Genomic DNA, 21,646 nt, shown 5'->3' on the forward strand with positions numbered 1-21,646 from the left:
TTGTGTTTTTTATGAATATATTAAAATGTATGCATGTTATGTCAGTGTTGATGGTGATATTATCTCTCTATTATCCATCCATTATTCAACCTGCTATAGCCTAACTATAGGGTCACGGGGGGTCTGCTGGAGCGAATCCAAGCCAACACAGAGTGCAAGGCAGGAAATAAACCCCGGGCAGGGCACCAGCCCACCGCAGGGCACACACACACACACACACACACACACAGACTAAGGACGATTTAGGATCGCCAATGTCTTTAGACTGTGGGAGGAAACTGGAGCACCTGAAGGAAACCCACGCAGACACAGGGAGAACATATAAACTCTACGCAGGGAGAACCCGGGTCTCCTAACTGTAAGGCAGTAGCACTACCACTGCTCCACTGCGCTCTATTATGGTAAAAAAAAATAGAGAGACGAGACGTGACTTTTTCAGAAAGACACTTTCACATCCCGCGAGACAAGACTTTGTGCCAAGAGATTTAACCACGGGCCGGGGCCAGAAATAAAAGACAAAGTGTAGATGACAAAGTAGAACATCGTAAAGAATTCAAAAATGTTGGCGTGATACACATGCAGAGCAGGTTAGAGATAATGAAAGTAGGAAATTTTGAAAGGCTCAAAAAAAAAAAGATCGTAAAGAGCGCATTAACGCAAACAAACGGAAATTATTAGTCGGTGAAATAATTGAACAGCAAAAAGAGATCAAATATATTGTTCAGATTTTAACTTTAAGTCAGAGACTTGTAGATCGTCTAATTTGTGCTGCCATCAGGGAAAAGTAGTGTTTCTTCCCAATGAAGAGGCGTATCTGCGAGAATTAAGATTGGTTGTTTGGTGAAAGTGAAATCCACATACGTGAGCAGCAAAGACGTGAAGTTGCTGGCATGTAGCATAAACCAGAGGGGTTGGTGAGCGAAACCTCCTAGCTTTTCATAAATCTAATGTATATTACAACCTCCCACTCTGGGTTAAAATAAAGGTAATTCTAGAAATGCATTTTTCTATAGGAGAAACTGGTTTGTGGCAGGATACAAGAGCATTCTTTTTATTTCACTGCTCCAACAGACTTGAGGCAGTGTAACATGCATCCATCGATTTCAGTTTTAAAGTCACAGACATCTGAACCGTTCTAGCAACATTTGTCACAATTGGATCAAACAAAAAATCACACTATCCTTTCTTGGGCTGATTTTAGAGTTTCTAATTACTATGTGTCTCTGAGACTTGGGAGAAAAACCATAATACTAGGAGAAAACTACATATCAATAGAAATGTACAGGTGTTAACTACCTTGCAACTACTGTATTTTAAGGCAGTTAAATATTATTTGACCAAGAGTACCTCTCAAGAACCTGAAAACAGCAACTATGGTAATATTCTTGGTAATGTACAAAAAATGGTCAAAAAAACATGCTTATACATTGTTCAGATTTGTTTAGCTTTTTTTTTTTCTTTGAACTTTTTTTAGCTAACATTTCATGCTGAAATATAGAAAGGGACCATTTAAAGGGAAGCAAATTTCATATATTGTGCCTATCAGGTCATAGTTTTATGGTCATTCTTTTGAAATTATACACATGTCTCTTCATTATTCTTACAAAAAGATCTTTAATCAGATTTGATTATTTACCCTAAATCTAAAAGGGTCAAACTACAGTTTTATGGATTGATTATTTGACACTTAAGGATTTAATAGTGACCAAATAAACCCCTGTTTAATGCTCTTTACTGAACTTTGCTTGAATGTTTTTAATAGCTTTATATAGGCATTGGCAGTAGAGAGAGACACGGGGGCTGGCACTCCTGCTTTCCAGAGCCAACTACAGAGCATTTAAAAGTTACTGTAATTGAATTTAGTGCAGGACCGTTATCAGTAATTCAGTAACAGTAAAGTTAGTTATGTGTTTTTTGAATAGGGTGCTTATAGGACTGTCTTGAAGAATTTCTTTGATTCAGTTTAACAGTCTGGTAAAGGTAAATGGAAAAGATGATGAAGCATATGTAGTACTGCTTATGGCAGCTATTCATTGTTAGATTTTTTTTTTAAATATGAAGTGGCATAACTGGAATTCTGCAAAGAGGAGATTCTACAACAGTAGTTAACATTTTTCTTTTTATCAGTCATGTAGACTTTCAGCTATTGATGCTGTCTTAGAAACACATGAATAAAAAGAACTGTTTTCAAAGTTTTTTTTTTTTTTTTTATGTGTGTGTTTGTTTCCTAGTTTAGAAATTTGTATTAGTGTGGAGGTTGTGTTACAGGGATTTAGTTCTTAGTAACTGCCACTAAGAATTACTTAAAATGAGTTGCCATTTCTTGTGATGATGATAAACAATAATATAATAACAAGTCATAAGTTGGAGAGACCACAGTTTTTAAGGTAATGTCCATTTATGACTAATAATGCTTGCTTATAATGGTGCCGGAGGATTTTGATATGCTACATATTGGTCAGGCATGCAAGTAAGAATTTAACACTGCTCTGTACATGTAACAATAAACTTGAACCCATACAGTTGTGCTTGAAAGTTTGTGAACCCTTCAGAATTTTCTATATTTCTGCATAAATATGACCTGAAACATCATTAGATTTTCACTTAAGTCCTAAAAGTAGATAAAGAGAAACCAGTTAAACAAATGAGACAAAAATATTATACTTGGTCATTTATTTATTGAGGAAAATGATCGAATATTACATATTTGTGAGTGGCAAAAGTATGTGAACCTCACGGATGATCAGTTAGTTTGAAGGTGAAATTCGAGTCTGGTGTTTTCAATCAATGGATGCCAATCAGGTGTGAGTGGGCACCATGTGCTATTTAAAGAACAGGATCTATCAAAGTCTGCTCTTCACAACACATGTTTGTGGAAGTGTATCATGGCACGAACAAAGGAGATTTCTGAGGACCACATAAAAAGAGTTGTTGATGCTCATCAGGCTGGAAAAGGTTACAAAACCATCTCTAAAGAGTTTGGACTCCACCAATCCACAGTCAGACAGATTGTGTACAAATGGAGGAAATCCAAGACCATTGTTACCCTCCCCAGGAGTGGTCGACCAACAAAGATCACTCCAAGAGCAAGGCACACGTGTAATAGTCAGCGAGGTCACAAAGGACCAAAGGGTAACTTCTAAGCAACTGAAGGCCTCTCTCACATTGGCTAATGTTCATGTTCATGAGTCCACCATCAGGAGAACACTGAACAACAATGGTGTGCATGGCAGGGTTGCAAGGAGAAGCCACTGCTCTCCAAAAAAACATTGCTGCTCGTCTGCAGTTTGCTAAAGATCACGTGGACAAACCAAAAGAATATTGGAAGAATGTTTTGTGGACAGATGGGACCAAAATAGAACTTTTTGGTTTAAATGAAAAGCGTTATGTTTAGAGAAAGGAAAACACTGCATTCCAGCATAAGAACCTTATCCCATCTGTGAAACATAGTGGTGGTAGTATCATGGTTTGGTGCGGTTTTGCTGCATCTGGGCCAGGGTGGCTTCCTTCATTGATGGAACAATAAATTCTGAATTATATCAGAGATTTCTAAAGGAAAATGTCATCTGTCCATGAACTGAATCTCAAGAGAAGGTGGGTCATGCAGCAAGACAACAACCCTAAGCACACAAGTCGTTCTACCAAAGAATGGTTAAAGAAGAATGAAGTTAATGTTTTGGAATGGTCAAGTCAAAGTCATGACCTTAACCCAATCAAAATGTTGTGAAAGGACCTAAAACGAGCAGTTAATGTGAGGAAACCTACCAACATCCCAGAGTTGAAGCTGTTCTGTACGGAGGAATGGGCGAAAATTCCTCCAAGCTGGTGTGCAGGAAAGAGCAAAAGTTACCGGAAATGTTTAGTTGTAGTTATTGCTGCAAAGGGGGGACACACCAGATACTGAAAGCAAAGGTTCACATACTTTTGCCACTCACAGATATGTAATATTTGATCATTTTCCTCAATAAATAAATGATCAGGTATACTATTTTTGCCTCATTTGTTTAACTGGTTTCTCTTTATCTACTTTTAGGACTTGAGTGAAAATCTGATGATGTTTTAGGTCATATTTATGCAGAAATATAGAAAATTCTAAAGGGTTCACAAACTTTCAAGCACAACTGTAGTTCTTTTGAATACATTTTTTCAAAAAATTTTCTGAATATACCAGCCAGTGTTATTTGGCATTTGTATTCTGTTTTGTTTTATATTTACCTTTAATAATTATTAACCCTGTTCTTATTTTCCTTGTAAAGGAATCTTGTAGGCATAATTGCTGGAAATGGCCAGCTGACATACGAAGCTGCTCTGAAGGCATGCCACTTTGTACAGATCTGTGATCAGCGTGGTGTGCCTCTGATATTCCTTCAAAATTCTCCTCCATTTCCAGCACTCACTTCCTCTGTATCACAGGTAAGCTTTGATGAGAAAACAATACGTTTGGAATTTTAGATATGAAAGTGTTACTTTTTTCAATTGTTGGGCTGTTCAAAGATGACATGGCATCTTGCGAGTCAGTATGGTGCTTATATTTGTAAAGTAAATGCACATCTTCTTTAGTGTGCTTTTCGTTATGTATATCGCTTATATTAAATGCAAATTTTAAATGACAACAATATGAACGATTTACAAGATGCTTAAATTTATGGATGCCCAAGTCTTATTGTGGGTCATCTGCACTTCAATCCTTGGAGACCACCGTCTTTAATGAAATGGTGTGCACCTGAAGCAGCAGCATTGGAAAAATAGTAGACATTGACAGATGGGCTTCTACCTTGTGTGTGTGTGTATATACTGTACAAATCACATCGATACCATTTGATAACTTATCAAGTACAAGAGGTCACATAGGTACTCTGGTAAATGAGGGAACCATAATAAAGGGGTTTGCAGTCATATTTACCATATGTGTATGAGCACCACTATATGCTGGCTGCCAGTGGTTTTTGTAAGTTACCCCAAAAAAACCCACAAAGACATATTTGCATATATACAAGAACATCTACAAATTAGTTGCAGATTCTCAAAACTAAACACATGGTCAACATTTTCAGTAAGCTAGGCTGGATTTAGAAGAGGTGTCATGGTCATGGGGTGGCATCCAAGAAGTTTGATTCTGATTTAGCTAACTCAATTCAATTTATACCTTTAGAGTACTATGAAATCTATTTGTTTCTGTTCCAACCTCTGCAGAAACATTGAAACAAAATAGTCTGTGCTACTTGTGCTGAGAATTACGTTTTGTAGAAGTGTTTACAATTATAATTGCTGACATCTTCACAAATCCCTTCAGTACTTGCAGAAGAAAAGTGGGTGCAAACTTATGGGGAGGGAGAATATTTTATTATCATGGTCCTGTCGCTTAACCATTCTCTTTTGTTACTGCATTAATTCTCCTTCTTACAACATATACACCAATCAAACAAAATCCTTCCTTCTTTACATAGATGCATTCTCAATCTAGCCATAGATTTGTTACAAAGAAATGAACAGATTTGTCTGAAACTGAACCATGCAACAGTTTAATACTGAAATAGTATACAACATGAGAGATGTGTCAGCTTGATATGAAGCAGTGAATAACACTACCTCCACGGGGAACGACCATGCGGGATGCCATTGTTGGACACATTTTTTTTTCTTGTATAGTTCAGCTGATATGACCTCTTATGTGTCTGCTCCAAGTATTCAAAAAGAACTGGACAGGATTCAGAACTGAGCAAACACTTGGAAAATGCAGTTTACCGTTGAAAAATAGTTATGTGTGGCCAACAGGAACATCAATTATAAATTCAACATGGGAGACACTATCCTAAAGGAGGCAACCTTTGAAAAGGATTTAGGGATTTATGTTGACGCAATGCTTTCATAGGGTAAGAAATGTGCAGAAGTAATTAAAAGGCAAAAAAAAAAGTTGGGTTATACTGTAAATAAATGTTTAGTATAAATCAATGGACATTATGCTCGGATTGTATAATGCAGTAGAGAAGACCGCATTTGGGGTTTTATGTGTAGTTTGGTCACCATGTTACAAAAAAGACATAGCAGCACTTCAAGCTATGTAGTGGAGAGCAACCAAATGTATTCCAGGACTTTGATAGGTTATACTGTACTTTGCTCCAGACTAAGTAAGTTAAATTCTCTTAGTCTTTCAGAGGAGACAGTGTGGGGATCTAATCCAAGTCTTCAAAATCCCCATAGGTATTGATAAAGTAGATCCAGAAGAATCCAGCAGGGTCAAACGCGTACTCGAGGGCATCAGTGGAAATTAAGGGGAAATGCATTTAAAGCCAGGAAGCCTTTCCTTACAGAAAGAATTGTTGAATCTGGAGCAAAATACCAAGATGGGAAGTTGTAGCAGAAATTTGAACAATCTCTAACATGTATCTGGATGAGATACTTGGATAGCTTAGCTATTAGCTGAACGAACAAGCCTGATGTACTGAATGGTTTCCTGTCATTTGGCAAATATCGTACATTCTTATTTTCTAAGATACAGCTGTAAACATGAAGGTGGATGTAAGTATTGATAAGATCTTTATTTCATAATATTTCATTGTGATAAAAATAATTGACACATTTTGTGCCTGGCTTGACAGCAGTAACAAAAAAATCCATTCACATTACTGTTCAGTTAGCCTACATAAACTTTATTTGACTGTTCAACTTTTACATCAATTAAAGACATACAATGAATGTTAATCTGATGATTAATCACTTAAAACTACGAAGTGTAAATGTGCTCAGTGTGGGTTTTAACCTCCTTGGCGTTAACCCAGAGGTTTTCTCGTGTTTAGAATCCTATCTGAAAACTGGTTAACCAGAAACGTCTCTCTTGATATAGCTGTTTTGATCCAGTGTACAGTGTTAAGCCCAAATAGTGCTCAGGACAGTATTCTGCTGCCCTCTAGTGAATAAAATGACATTATGCTGCAAAAAAGTAATGAAGTTTGTAATGTTTTGTCATCTCTAAGGTAAATCCTCAGTATTCATGAGTGGGGCAGAGCCTTTAACCCAAACAGAATGGTGTGCAAATGAGAAGCTATGAAGCAGGTTTTAGAACAAACTAAAACTGAATAATTAGTTGGATCAAGTGAAATTGATGCATACGGCACTGCTTGTTTGAACCACCATAATATACCTGGTGAATTTGATTAAGTAGAAGGATAAGAAAGACGTTAGCTGCTTAAGCACTGCTCATAATGCAGCAACTGTCAATATTCTTGTCAGGGGACATGTGGGAGTCACTATACCTTTTGCTCTGTTAGCCTACAGTAACACAAGTAGCACATCCATCAAGCAGATCATGCACGGACATTCTTCCCTCTCATGCACAAGCAACAGAAAATCATGCAAAGAACAGGATTAGCTGTCCTGATTGCAACGTCAGGCTGTGCATTGGCAACCTTTTCAAAACGTATCACATGAAAGATGTGTAAATCTGCATCCGTCCGTCACCTGACAGTAGACATACCTTTCCTACTTTATGTTGACATTATGATACTTTCACGTTTCTGTTACACGTGATATTTTTTTTTCCTTGTTGGAGGAAGAAAAAAACCAATGTTTTTAGCTTCTTTTTCTGGGAGTAAACGTAACAGTAAGGAGGCTACAAGAGTGTAATTTTGTTTCTGCTCTAACATCCAACTTTAGAATGTTAGCGTTCTGAAATGGAGTACTTAATGCTGAATGAAATATGTACATTCAACTTCATTTGGATTTTTTGTATAACTCAGTAGTAAAATTCTTGAAAAAGATGAAAGGGAAAAAAACACACAGACCTAAACCAGGAAGCAGTAGAACTGTAAAGTGCAATAGTTCAACTACATTATCATCAAGAATTAATTAATTAAAAAAAAAGGGTCTAAAACAGTTGACATTCTAATGCATTTTTTATTTCTTTCTTTCTTTGTCTTTGTATGGTAATTGCATCAACATATAAAGATAGGAAGGAATAATAAAAAATAGTGAACTGAAGAAAGTTATAGAAATAAGAAGCAGTACCTCTAGTGCAGTGGTGGGCAATATCGGTCCTGGAGGGCCGCAATGGCTGCAGGTTTTTGTTCCAACCCAATTGCTTCATTAGAAACCAATCCTTGCCAGTCTCAGAACTTATTTAATTTTATGGCTTGTTAGTCTATAATGTTAGGTTCTTATTTTCTACATTTTTGTTTTTTTTCCTTTCCAAGAATATCATCCAAATGATTTGAAGCCTGAAGCAGATCATTTTTAGTCTGTTACATTTTTCTCTTAAGCATTTTATTATCTCAAACAGTGCATGATAAGGAGCCATTAAAAACAATGCAGCTGTTTAAGACTGAAATAAGCAGTTAAGGGTGGGGAACCTTAACAAGCGAAACCACTAAATTGAAGCATCAAACTATCACTTAAGCAATAAGTGCTATACCAGCAATAATTGGCTTCTCATTAAGAAACTGGGCTGGAACAAAAACCTGCAGCCACTGCGGCCCTCCAGGACCGACATTGCCCACCCCTGCTCTAGTGCATTAACTCCAATAATAACTCCACTGGAATAAACTGCCTTAAAATAACGGGTCTTCATTCAGGAATGTTCATATCCTTCCCAAGGAAGGAGACTTTTCAGAATGAAGTGAAAAGACTGTTTAAGTATCTTTGCATTGTTCTAAAATAGTCTGTAATTCTTTTCTGAACATAGCTGTGAGAAAAATAAATATAAGAACGAGACCATAACATCACTGTTCATTTGCCAAAGAAAAGTAAAATATAAAGAATGATGATGTGACATGTAATTGACTAATATGATACTGAATGATATTCCGGTCAGTCTGATATTGCATTGGATAAGCCTGTGCAGGAAATTGTTGGCACAAATATTCTCATATTGGTAATGTATGATGACATATTTTTGGTTTTGCTTATGTATTCTGCTTTTTTCAAACTCTGGAATATTAGATGTATATAAAAATAGTACATTGTGTCAGAATTCCTAAAGATATGGAGAAATTGTTTGAATAATAATGAACCTATCATATAGCTACAGTCAGATGAAAGACAGCTCATTTATTTGAAGTCATTATGCAGATGTTCAATGTTCATTTTAATTTCCAGACAACAGAATCATAATTAAATATTGATATTCTGAGTTGGGTGTATAGTTTAACATTTCTAACCCCCTTGTATTACAGGCAGCACTGAACTCTAACAGACTCAAGGCGCATGCTTCTCTGATGTCCGCTGTGGCTTCAGCCTCTGTTCCCAAGATAACCATAGTCATAGGTGGCTGCTATGGTGCTGAAAGCTATGCCCTGGTACTGCATGTTTTTCTTATATTCTGCTGTCAGTAGTGTTCATAATTATATATTGTAATGTTTGTGTTTCTTTTTATTATTGTATTTTATTTGTGCCACACTAACACCAAGTACTTTCATCCAATGGATTTTTCAGCAGAAGTGTGTTAAACGCTACTGTTGCTCCTTTATACCAGCAGTAATACACCTACATAATGCCTCACTGGGTCTGAGACAGCAGAGTCAGAACTTTTTTTTCCTTTTGAATTTTTCTTATTTTATAGTAATTCCAATATGTGTACAGACCAAAGTGTGTGTATATTCTTGTTTATTTATTTATTTTGCCTTCTACAATTTCTTGTATTAGGAATTTGTTAGTTTTCACATACCCTTGGGGTCAGAGCACAGGGTCAGTCATTGTATAGCACCCCTGGAGCAATTATAGGTTAAGGGCATTGCTCAAGGACCCAGCAGAGTAGGATCTCTTTTGGCAGTGATGGGGATTTGAACCAGCAACCTTCAGTATACCAGCACAGATAATTTAGCCACAGAGCCACCACTTACTTACTTGCTTATCTACCTATTTAATTATTTAAAGAGCTTCTGTAGAAAGCCAAATTTCCCCCTGGGGACAAATAAAGATTAATCTATCTATTATATAGTGCATTATCTATCTATCTTATCTATCTATCTGTCTGTCCCTTCCTACCCATTTATTAATTTAATATAATGCTAATTTAAAAATGTTTTACTTCCCTTTTTAGTGTGGAAGATCTTTTGACCCAAATTTCTTTTTTCTGTGGCCAAATGCTAGAGTAGCTTTGGTGGGTCCTAATGATCATCTGGAAGGAGAACTTCAGAACACTGCAGAGGACACTAAAGTGAAACAAAAGTGAGTGCATTGTTTACATTACAATGATAATTTTATGTTTCACTTCCAACCATTTATTTATTGTTTTCTTTTTTTTAACCTATTGCTAACAACTTAAATCGTTACTAAACAGAAGATTTTGAATTTAGAGACACCATGTGAGTTTATTATATATTTTGAAGGCTCATTATTATATCAAAACTTGTTGTTTTTTGTTTTGTTTTTTTGTTACTTTAATTATGAGGGTAAATCAAAAACTAAAAGCAAATTGAAAATTATGCAGTAACCATAACCGATAGAAGCCGACACAATAGCATACATCAGTGATGGCTTATAGGTAGCTTGAACATGCACAGCGCAGTGTTCTGCCATTAGTCTACAGTAACTGAAGCCAAGGTCAAATGAACATGGATGCTGTTTTGCGGGATTGCACCATTGTTGAACAATGTGCGCTGGTGAGATTTCCTTGGGCAGTGGGTGTGAAACCTGCTGAAATTCTTATTTAAAGCATAGATAACTAGGGTCTGATGATCTCCTTGCTATTGACATGTATGGTGTTATCATGCCAAGATCATATGAGCACTAAGGAAGAAGGTTGTGAATGCTTAAAACTCTATACAAATTGCCAGATTACTTGAAATCGATGATTCTGCTCTAAGGAATATGATTTACAAGTGGCATAGATTTCAAACAACTGTTAATTTATCCAGGACTGGCTGACCCAGCAAATTCAGTTCAACAGAAGACAGCTTGATACTAAAAGATGAACTCCAAAATGTAATTGTGGGATTTGGAGATAACACTTGGAAAAGTTGGTGTCAAAGTGCATGATGTACAACCAAAAGAGACTACACAAGTTTGACCTGCATGAAGGGTGTGCCGGGAAAAAAGCTGTCGCTCCCCAAAAAAACATCTCGGCAAGATTACAGTTTGCCATTTGAACATTTATCAAAGACCAAGCCTTCTGGAGCAATGTGCGTTGGACAGGTAACCCAAAGGTGGAGTTGTTTGGCTAACGTAAGAGTAGACATGTTTGGTGCAAACCGAAGACAGCATCTCAGGAGAAGAATTTCATACAAACTGAAGAATCTTCTTTTTCTTCTTTCAGCTGCTCCGGTTAGCGGTTGCCACAGCGAATGACGGTGGAAATACTATGATTCAGGGCCAGGGCAGTCTGCAGTCATCAAGTCCTCTATGAATTCCACATGATGCCAAAATGTACATGATATCAATGTATTGTTGCTGATTGAATACCCAATGCCACAAACAGAAAACTCCATCAAAAGCAAATTTGAAATATTAAGTGTATTGTGTTTACAAACACAGTTTTCACAGAGCTGAGCATACTATACATAGAAATGTGTTAATTTATTAAACCTTAATAGTCACCATAAATGCAATAATAGTTTTTCCTTAGTATTCAGAGTGCTTTGTTACACCATAGGATGCATGTTATCTCCTTACCAAGATATCTTAACTTGCCACTCTCCATTAGCTTTTAATAGGTAAACCTCTTCCTTGGTTGCCTTGTGTTGTGTTTTTCAAATCTAATTATTTTGCATTATTAAGATATCTGTTTTGCTTACCTTTCCTTTTTATCTCTTTGCCTTTTTTGCAGTTAATATGCTGCATATCTGGCTGCTTTCTTATTATCTTAAACTGCTGTCTATTACTAAGCTGAGAATATTCCTTAAAACAAGTCTTAGTATTATATGTAATACAAACGTAAATGTGTATGAGATGATGCTATCACAGAAAATGACAATAGATAGCACAGACAGGCACAGTGTTTCCATTTTACTATATATATTTTTAGTTTTCTTTTTTCTCTTTCATTCAACAGACTGGAAGAGGAAAGTTCAGCTTTTTACTCATCTAGCCGACTTTGGGATGATGGAGTAATATTGCCTCAGGATACAAGAAAGGTAAAGTACCTCTTAATGCTAATAAAACTTTGCATAATTTTACACAATTTCAACCTTACACTATTTATCAAGATTTAGAAAAATACAACAAATAAAAATAAAAATAAAAACTGTCTCCTTCAGCATATGGATTATTTCAGTATTTTTCTCATAATAAGGCTGCTTACAAATTTACATTTATTTGCTTAGCAGATGCTTTTATCCAAAGCAACTTAATAATAATTCTTTGCATTTATATAGCACTTTTTTCACTACTCAAAGCGCTCAGCAATTGCAGGTTAAGAGCCTTGTTCAAGGGCCCAACAGAGCAGAGTCCCTATTGCCATTTATGTGATTCAAACCGGCAACCTTCCGATTGCCAATGCAGACACCTACCCTCCGAGCCACCACTCCGCCTCCGACTTACAAAAGATCTAAACGAATGCAAGTACCATCAGGGGGACGGTTTGGGAACAAGTGTTACAGGATAAGTTCAGAGCAAAATTACGAACAAGTTACAATTCCTAAATAGTAGAACCTAGCACCTAATATAAATTAAGCTAAAAATTTACAAATAAGAGAGTCTTCAACCATTTCTTTAAAAACACATTGAAGGAATCCGAATTCAAAATGGAGGTGGGTAGTTCATGAAGTGATTTCTGGAATGAGATTTAATACCACACAAAGGTGACCACACCAGACATAGTACAGTTTGCATCCATGAACACCTGGGAGTTAATACTGTGATATTGCTTGCAATTCACATATGCATGCTCAGCCCCACTTGAGGCAATGATCCTGGTGATCAACAGCTCCAGGAAAACCAGTGGTTTGAGTGAATGCATCTTGCTTTAACATTACTTCCTATGGAGTTCAGAGAAAATGCATTAGTCTGCATATTTACCTCACATTACCGTTGTAATGGTGTTCAAAGTTTGGTGCATAATTTGAGTAATGGTTGGTTGTGACATGCCCAAATCATCACTCCAGTAAAGATGCATTTTCCTTTCATTTCGACTGATAGTTCATGACTTCTTTGCATACATTGAGCAATCATGTGACATACAAGATTTGTTACGACCATTATTTCATCCCTGTAAAATCAATATCTTTTTACAATTTTTTCAGTGTTGTTTAGCATTTCTAAAACATTCCACCCTTCCCAGAATTTACATGCTGATCTCTGTAGAAATGCTACCTTCTGGCAGTTCCTAGCAAATTAGGACCACTCACAAGCTCTTCTAAATCCTGGTGAAGTTAGGACTAGTTTTGGAGTAGGAACAAATTTGCATTACGCTAAGGTTTTTCCCCTTGGTATGCCAGTTTGTTTGTTTGTTTGTTTTTTAATCCTAAAGCTGTGGCCTATATCTCTGTTAAATTTAGAATTGCATCAAAATTAAAATTTTCTTTATACAGACAAAATAAAACTCTTCAAAGTTTTTTTTTTTTTTTGCTCCTCCTCTTTTTTAATTTCATAACTTATTTTTTCTAAAGATGGGGAATGATAATTTTTTGTCTGCTTTTTAGGTACTGGGCAAATGCTTAAAAATAATCAAGCAGCAGAACTACCAACTTGTGAAAAACAATCTGAGAAGACCAGTTTTCAGGATGTAGTGGCAAAATCAAGTAGTGTATGTATAAAACAAAGTAAATCTTAGGTAATACGTAATTAAAATGTAAATACTGATATATATTTTTTGTATATGATTGTCATTGCCAAACCTATTGATTTTTTTTTTCTTCATTAAATCTTGTTTAATTTTGTATGAAGAATATTTTTAATAATTATTAATTTAGTGCAGTTTTTAAAGTTACATCTGTGATCCTATAATACTCTAACTCACTACCATCTTTAAGGTGTTAATAATATAATAAAGGTTTTAAGCCTTCCTTCTTTTGTTTTCTTTGTTTCTAAGATAATTAATAGTAAAGGCCGAGTCAAATTGAGTAGCTTGTTGTCGTAGGGTTTGTCAGGCTTGCTAAGTGCAGTTGCTGATCTTCTCGCCGGATCATGAAGGTTTACACAAATGAAAATCACTGGTCATGTCACTTTCAGCGACTGAGTACTGACTTCCCTCCGTCATCCTGCTCTCCCGTTTTTTGTGACTTGCTGCCTGATGGAGCTGGTGATGTCCAAGAGCATTAACATGTATGGCAAGTACAGCTGCAATCTCTGCCCTTTTTCATCTCCCCGCCCTCTGCTTTATATGCTTTGTACTTCAGGATGAGCACTCACGGAGTGTCTTCTCTCGTGCACATGGAGCCAATCCCTAAAACTACACACAAAATCAAACCTGTTCGATTTTGTCGCAGACCAGTTGGAACGAGTTGCTGGGCATGTCACATTATGTGACTGCCCTTTACTGAATTATGCCACCAATACTTGTGACTCGCTCAGATTATCTAACTAATGGCTACAACTGAAAATCACTTGTGTCGTCAAATATGATACGGCCTTTACGAACATTCTCAGTGATCATGGCTTCACTTGAATATTTTAAGTTTCTGGAAGTGGACACAATCACAAATTTGTAGTTTTCATTCAAGCAGCTTCCAGTTTAATGGTACACAATCTTCTTGGGTATAGATTCAGAAATGAATGTGAATATACTGTATGTATGTGTATATTGGGATTGGGACATTCTTTACCAGATGAAAATAGCCAGTGAGAACAATGGCAAATATTTTTTTATATTTTACTGTATGGTACAATGACAGTAAATTGGAATATATTTAGAAGTAACATGTGGTCACAGTTAACCACATCAGCTACCAGGCTCCAATTATTTTCAACCATTGTATGAATTAAGAAACACCATACTTAAACCATCTAGATTGCATTTCAATTAACACTTTATTTAAATATACCTTACTGTTCATTAATTTTCTCATTTTCACATTTGAACATGTAACTATTTTCACTAAAAGAACAAATAAAATATTAAAAAAAGACATTAAAAAATACTACTTCAATGAAATTGTGGTGTTATATCTAGCAATGTGCATTCTGACTTATTTTGATATTGATTCTAGTATCTATTAGAATTAACAAATGGTTAACTGTTGAAGTTTTTTCCAATATCAGAAGCAACCACCTCAACCCCTCCCCTTAAAATATATATGTATTTTTCTGTTTGCCATCTATGGATATTAAAATAAAAATACAAAAGGTCATTGAAATACTAATCCCGAATATTCACACTTTACACTGCTCACGGACTTGTATTTTAATAAAAGTAGCAATAACTTTTAACCTTTCATTTTAATTATTTTTGCTTGAACGAGTAGCAGGATTGACTTGCTAGTATTAACGCAGACTATTTCAGCATCTTAAAATATACATTACTTTGCCAGGACTTGAATTTTAGCACAGGATTACAATAAAGGAAACAACTTGTCTTACATAATCCAGTTGCGATTTGCTTTAGGTTTTTTTTTTTTAAATATATAAATATAAATTCAAACTGCACTACTGAAATTCAGGCTTGGTAGCCCAAATCACTGGTGTCTCAAAATGTTCATTTGGCGCTTACTTTTTGTGGCTGTAGCGGTTTCTCCATATTGCTCTTCCCCACTCTGATTGACGGTTTCTTGGGAGGAGACTTGATGCTCTTAGTCAGTGCAGCTCATTAGTTCTCTCAAGCCCTTACCTCCCACAATGCTGAGGGACAAGAGGTCCCTTGACGACATACCAGTTCTGTTTCTGTCCCTGCTTGCATCACATTTTCAGCTGGAGTAGTGAATGTCTTTGTTGAAGCTGCCTTGTATTTTTCTATCATTGGGATGAGATTTTTGGCAGAATACTTTGGTCTAATGTGATTCAGTATCAGTATTGAAATGGTTGATGAAGAATCCTGCCCAACATAACAGTGTTGCTTTATGTCTCAAAATACTGTCAGACCTGGCTGTTCTCCCTCTTTCTCTTTTTTTTATTTTTTCTGCCACCATATTTTGAACTGGACTGTTGTTGATCCAGTATCATACCTGAATAGCAGTTTCCATATTCAAAAACTGACACCCTAAACAGTCATCGGTGTATTTGTTTATCCTGTGTACATCTCTCGCCGAAACACGTTTCCCAAGGAAAAGAAACCGCAGCCTAAGTATAAAGACTAAACTATTCTATTCCACAAATACAGGCTTTTGATTAAATACTAAAGTAGCTAAAGATGTAATAAGAGGACCATGGCTATACCGTATCTCTTTAAATTACTCTGTATCTTTGTGTATACATTATACAATTAGTAACTTTTAAAGTGTTCATTGCATTTTGCCTGTGAACGTGATAGTGCTCTGAGGCTGCACTTGATGAAGAAGCGCTATTAAAAATAAATAAATAAAAAATTGAATTGTGTATATTGGTAATTTGCAGTGGGCTGGCGCCCCGCCCGGGGATTTGTTCCTGCCTTGCACACTGTGCGTGCTGGGATTGGCTCCAGCAGACCCCCGTGACCCTGTAGTTAGGATATAGCGGGTTGGATAATGGATGGGTGGATGGATATTGGTAATTTGTATCCTATATTTAAGAATACATTTTTAAAACAAACTTAAAAGTATGTAAACCGTGACAGCTTTCAAACCCATACCTTTAGTGCTCTGGTCAGTCTCTGAGTATTACATAGAAATTGGTTATATTAAAGAAACCATATACCGTGTATGTATTTACAGTATTTTTACTTTCTGACATGTCTCTCTTACAGTTTCACCTCAGAAATAACAATTTGTCACTTTTTTCAGTGGTGGCAATTATGAAGAGTCTGCTAAGAGCTGTATAAATGTAAATGAATGTCTAAAGGCCTGGATATTTACCCTTTGAGTGTTTCATTAACATTGCTTGCATTTACCAAAGAAGATACATAAAGTAGAATAAGTATTCAGGTGTTTCACTTGTTTTGAAAGCACTCAAAAACTTAGACCACTGTATGGTGAATTAAAAAATAAATATCGGTTAATGGATTAACTCACTAAGCCATGCATTGTCATGAAAATATCATTATACAGCTAAGTAAATCTGAAACAAATAGACTAAAAGAATGAATTGTAAGAGACTAATTTAAATAAAATCTAAATATATACTTTCACGTATTCTAATGTAGATTTGCTTAAGCTATGTTTGTTGCAAATTGGTTCTTGACAACAAGGTTGAAACATGTCTATGGTTTGTACATTCCATGAAAAGTCACTGGAATAATGGTTTCTACTTCAGCACGGGCAATTTCTGTAAGGTCCTTGGCATTCAAAATCAGAAGGTACGCTGGTTTCTGTCCTGCACCAGGAGTCACAACGATGGTCAAAATCACACCTGGTGTATATAAAAGGAACACAGACAAATATTTGTTTTACACATGTGCTTAACACAAACAAATTCATAGTCACAAAAGTCATCCTGATCTAGGCTTAAGATTTTAAAGTTTTGATTCTTTACAAATTGAGAGACAAAGCTACCCTTACCATCGTCTTCTTCAACGGCATCAGGTGCTGCCACAAATATGGGCTCAGAAGGATAGGCATCAGGCTCCTGCCACACCCAGGTCTCTTTTGTTTTTACATTCAGTTTGCAAACCTGTAAAGAAAATAAAGTCTTTAGTAGTTTTTGCTTTACTTGATGCAAAATCCCATCACCATTTTTTTTTCTCACAAAACGAATTTTTCCCAAAATCCCTGATAGTTTAGAAATGTTTTTTTGTTTGCAATTTTTGTCCATGTAATACCCATTTCTTTTAGAATTATTCATCCAAATATGAGCATTTTCTTTAATGTAGTCTGGTCCGTGTAGTTTGGAGAATTTCACAGATTTTTTTATAAGTGCAACATCACGTTTCTTTTTAATGTAGATGTTTATTTGTATAATATGCTTGTGTCCCGTACCCAATAATCCTCGGCAAGTTGACCGAGTCTGCTGTTCTGTTTAGGTAACTGCATTTTTAACTTCTGCCTCGTATAAACTGTGACACGGACTATAGGCTATAAGGATAATGAACTATAGTTAGTAATGGACTATACTCCGTACACACTGCTACTAACTAAACATGAAAGTAGGCACTTGTGATGTGACATTTTGATATCATTAGAAATCAGATATACCACCGAGTGTTGAATTTGCATTTTTCAACATGCTTTAGTGAGAGTTTGGGTAGTACTAATATCTTGCTCATCTATGCTATCAAGTTTGTCTCTCCTGCTAAACAAACTGTGACGTTCAACTTCTTCCACACTGCAAGTCATTCTTACCCTAGTGTAAATTAGTAAGTATGATGGAACGACCTTATCAAGCATGCTTAGACATTTAATGCATGATATGTGCTAAAACTACTGATGGCATAATAAATCTAGTGATTATCTCTGTGGAAAATAAAATACATGATGTGAGCCTGTGCTTGTAGCCGCACAGTTACAGCATTTTTGTGAGCAGGTCCCTGGTTTACCTCTTAGCTATTATTTAAAATAAGAAAAAATCACTTTTCTCATAATGATTAGAAAGATCATTGTAGCTAAAGTACTTTAATTCTTGCAGTTGGCTGTACTGTGTGCTTGTTGTATTTTTAATAAGGTTCTATGTTCCTGTAACTCAGATATTTTCACAATACCTTTTGAACAGAAAGGAAGAATCCAGAGGTCTCAAGGTGAGGTCCTAAGAATGCTTGGTAGTCATGGCACATGAGAGTGGCAGCATGATGCAGGTTGGTCAGACATAATGAGAATTTCACTATACCCTGCACGCGTGACCATAAATTTGAACTTAACATAACATTTAATTTCTCTGGGAAACTTTGTGCACATCACTAACAACAAACACATTCCCCATAAAATTGCGCTTTTGAATTGAGGATTCCCCTTCTCCCTGACATTCACTGGTCTTTAATTCAAAAGCACAGTATTATGGGAATACATTTACTGTTTATGATGTGTGCCAATTTTCCATCTATTTAAGAATATTTTAGCAAAAAAAAAAAACAGTTTGGCATGTTTTCAACATAATATTATATAGTTGACATGTATATTATTATGAGGAATGAGTAATGTAAGACTTTTTCTGTTTTTTTCCATGAACGTTTTTCAATTTGCTGTTGTTGTTAGTGTTGTTTATTATATCAAACTTTTAATCTCCGTTCTGCAAGAAAGCATGAGAATACAAAATTTTCTTGTCCAACGCTACAAACTCTATGAGGTATGTAATGTCAGTCAGTCAGTCATTGTCCAACCCGCTATATCCTAACACAGGGTCACGGGGGTCTGCTGGAGCCAATCCCAGCCAGCACAGGGCGCAAGGCAGGAACAAATCCCGGGCAGGGCGGCAGCCCACCGCTGGGCACACACACAACAAGCACAATTTAGGATCGCCAATGCACCTAACCTGCATGTCTTTGGACTGCGGGAGGAAACCCATGCAGACACGGGGAGAACTTGCAAACTCCACACAGGGAGACCTGGGAAGCGAACCCGGGTCTCCTAACTGCAAGGCAGCAGCACTACCACTGTGCCACCCACGGTATGTAATGTTTAAAAAATAATAAACTAATATATAGAATGGGGCATTCCTTTAAATCTATCATTTTATTTCAGTGTAATGTTTAAAAAAATGATAGAATTAAAAGAATATCCCATTCTATAATTTTTACTTTTTATCTCCAGGTGGTTCAGTGGTTAGTACTGCAGCCTCACAGCTCAGGTCACATTTTTGGCCACAGTATTCAGTTCAAGCAGATGCTTCCCTACCCCTCAGGGCCACTTAAAAGACCATGGCACCATTATAATCTACTCAGAACTAGTTAGGTTTCTCCTTCCCCTTTGCTAATATTCCCAAACCTTTGCGTTTTCACCCAACCTAAGGCAAAACAAGTTGAGCAGGTTTCGCAGATCCCTATTAACTTAAAAAATAAGAAACAAATTAGTCTAATGTAATGTCCAAGATAGCTGAAATCTGACAATATCCTGTTACCTCCTCCTTGGTCCTACTCGTATTAGTTAACAACAGTCCATCCAGATCTTCAATAAGCAAATTGTTAAGATCTACATGATGTCCCATTGTTAACTCTTACAAGTTATTGGAGTTATTTATTGATCAATCATCACATATTTAAAATTCTTTTAATGATTGCTTATTTATAAAGTCCTGTATTACGTTATTGCCATTTTATATTTTTCTTAAAGGCACAGTCTTTAGAGTTGCACACCTGAGCATTTCACTACATATTGTACTATATGTATAATGTGACAAATAAAATTTAGATTTTTTTTATAAAACAGTACTTTAATGTATTTGTAGCGCTTGATTTAACAGTATGCCTTTATTCATATTCTTGGATAGTTTATGTTGCTGTGTATTTTTGTTTTTAATTTCCACATTAGACAAATCTCCCTTATTTCTGTTCACAATTTTATGAAAGCTTAATGTGATCCCAAGGTAGTATTTTTTTTTTTTTTGCTGATGTCTATGCTATGCTTTTTCACTCGTGCGTCTAGTTTTAGGGACTGCTAATCAGAATTGAGAATCTCTGAAAGGCAAATCTTTTGCAATATAATTTTAAGCATTTTAAAGTGTTTTTTTTAAACATGTATTATTTCATTAGGTGTTTAGAAAATTGGAGGTTCCAGGCTACTTCTCTTAGTGGATAAAATTGATTAAAAGATTGTATAAATTACTTTCTAAACTTTATATCATAAACAGACAGAGTTGATCTAACCATCCATCCATTATCCAACCTGCTACTGTATATCCTAACACAAGGTCATGGGTTCTGCTGGGGCAATCCCAGCCAACACAGGGCGCAAGGCAGGAAACAACTCCCGGACAGGGTGCCAGCCCACCACAGGGCACACACACACACTAGGGACAATTTCGGATCGCCAATGCACCTAACCTGCATGTCTTTGGACTTTGGAATCCGGAGCACCCGGAGGAAACCGACACAGACCCTGGGAGAAGAGTTGAGATACTCCTCACTCAATCAAGTGCAACATTTTAAAGATGGATACAGAATTAAACAAAAGACAGTAGACCTGATCAATCCATCCATTAACTTTGTCATTTCTTAACCAGTTCATCATAAAGCACTTTTGTGGACACTTTCACCTACCCCTGGCCAAATTGCTTAATGTGCACATTTTTGTAATTGGGGAGGATTTTTTTTCTAAAACATGAGGGGAAAAACATGAAAATCCCACACAGGTACAGCCAAAGCTGGGCTTCAGACCAAGGATGTTGGCACTGTAGTGCTAATCAGTTTCGCCATGCCACCTACCACATTTTGTCATGATTTAAATTGTCAGAAGAAAGTGCCAAGTTCAAAAAATGACTGAGGAAATATTGTATCATACTAGAATGAATACCCAAAACTATAACAGTATGTGACTCTCCATTATGTAATCAGACCAAAACAGTATTACAAGCCGCCAGTCCAGGGTGTTGTCACGGCATCTCAAGAGTTCAGAATGTTAGCTTTGCTGTCCTCTGGGTTCAGTTGTTTTGGTTTGTCTCACCCTGTCTGGGATGAAGTGATTAAGTCCCAAAGCGTAGGCACAAGTATAATTCTTCCCACAGTATTTCTTATAGTTGATTTGTGGGAATTCAAAAGCTGAAAAAGACAAAAAACATCACAGGT

General features: G+C 36.3%; 2 protein-coding genes across 4 annotated transcripts in view; one reads left to right on the forward strand and one right to left on the reverse strand.

The window, feature by feature from the left end:
- Nucleotides 1-13,756, forward strand: part of si:ch211-198n5.11 (methylcrotonoyl-coenzyme A carboxylase 2) — a 52,601-nt gene extending 38,845 nt beyond the window's left edge. For both annotated transcript variants that reach the window (XM_039767813.1, XM_039767814.1), the window contains 5 exons: nt 4,257-4,413; nt 9,168-9,290; nt 10,034-10,161; nt 11,984-12,065; nt 13,572-13,756. In XM_039767813.1, coding sequence (XP_039623747.1) covers nt 4,257-4,413; nt 9,168-9,290; nt 10,034-10,161; nt 11,984-12,065; nt 13,572-13,658 — 577 coding nt within the window. In that variant the 3' untranslated portion in view covers nt 13,659-13,756. The remainder of the gene's footprint in view (nt 1-4,256; nt 4,414-9,167; nt 9,291-10,033; nt 10,162-11,983; nt 12,066-13,571) is intronic.
- A 2,945-nt stretch (nt 13,757-16,701) lies between these two features.
- LOC120538348 (retinoid isomerohydrolase-like) overlaps nt 16,702-21,646 on the reverse strand; it is an 80,155-nt gene continuing 75,210 nt past the window's right edge. For both annotated transcript variants that reach the window (XM_039767816.1, XM_039767815.1), the window contains 3 exons: nt 21,525-21,619; nt 17,496-17,607; nt 16,702-17,346 (listed from right to left, as the gene is read on the reverse strand). In XM_039767816.1, the coding sequence (XP_039623750.1) occupies nt 17,198-17,346; nt 17,496-17,607; nt 21,525-21,619 (356 nt within the window). In that variant the 3' untranslated portion in view covers nt 16,702-17,197. The remainder of the gene's footprint in view (nt 17,347-17,495; nt 17,608-21,524; nt 21,620-21,646) is intronic.

Source organism: Polypterus senegalus, chromosome 10 (genome assembly GCF_016835505.1).
Source record: "Polypterus senegalus isolate Bchr_013 chromosome 10, ASM1683550v1, whole genome shotgun sequence".
Classification (NCBI taxonomy): Eukaryota; Metazoa; Chordata; class Cladistia; order Polypteriformes; family Polypteridae; genus Polypterus; species Polypterus senegalus.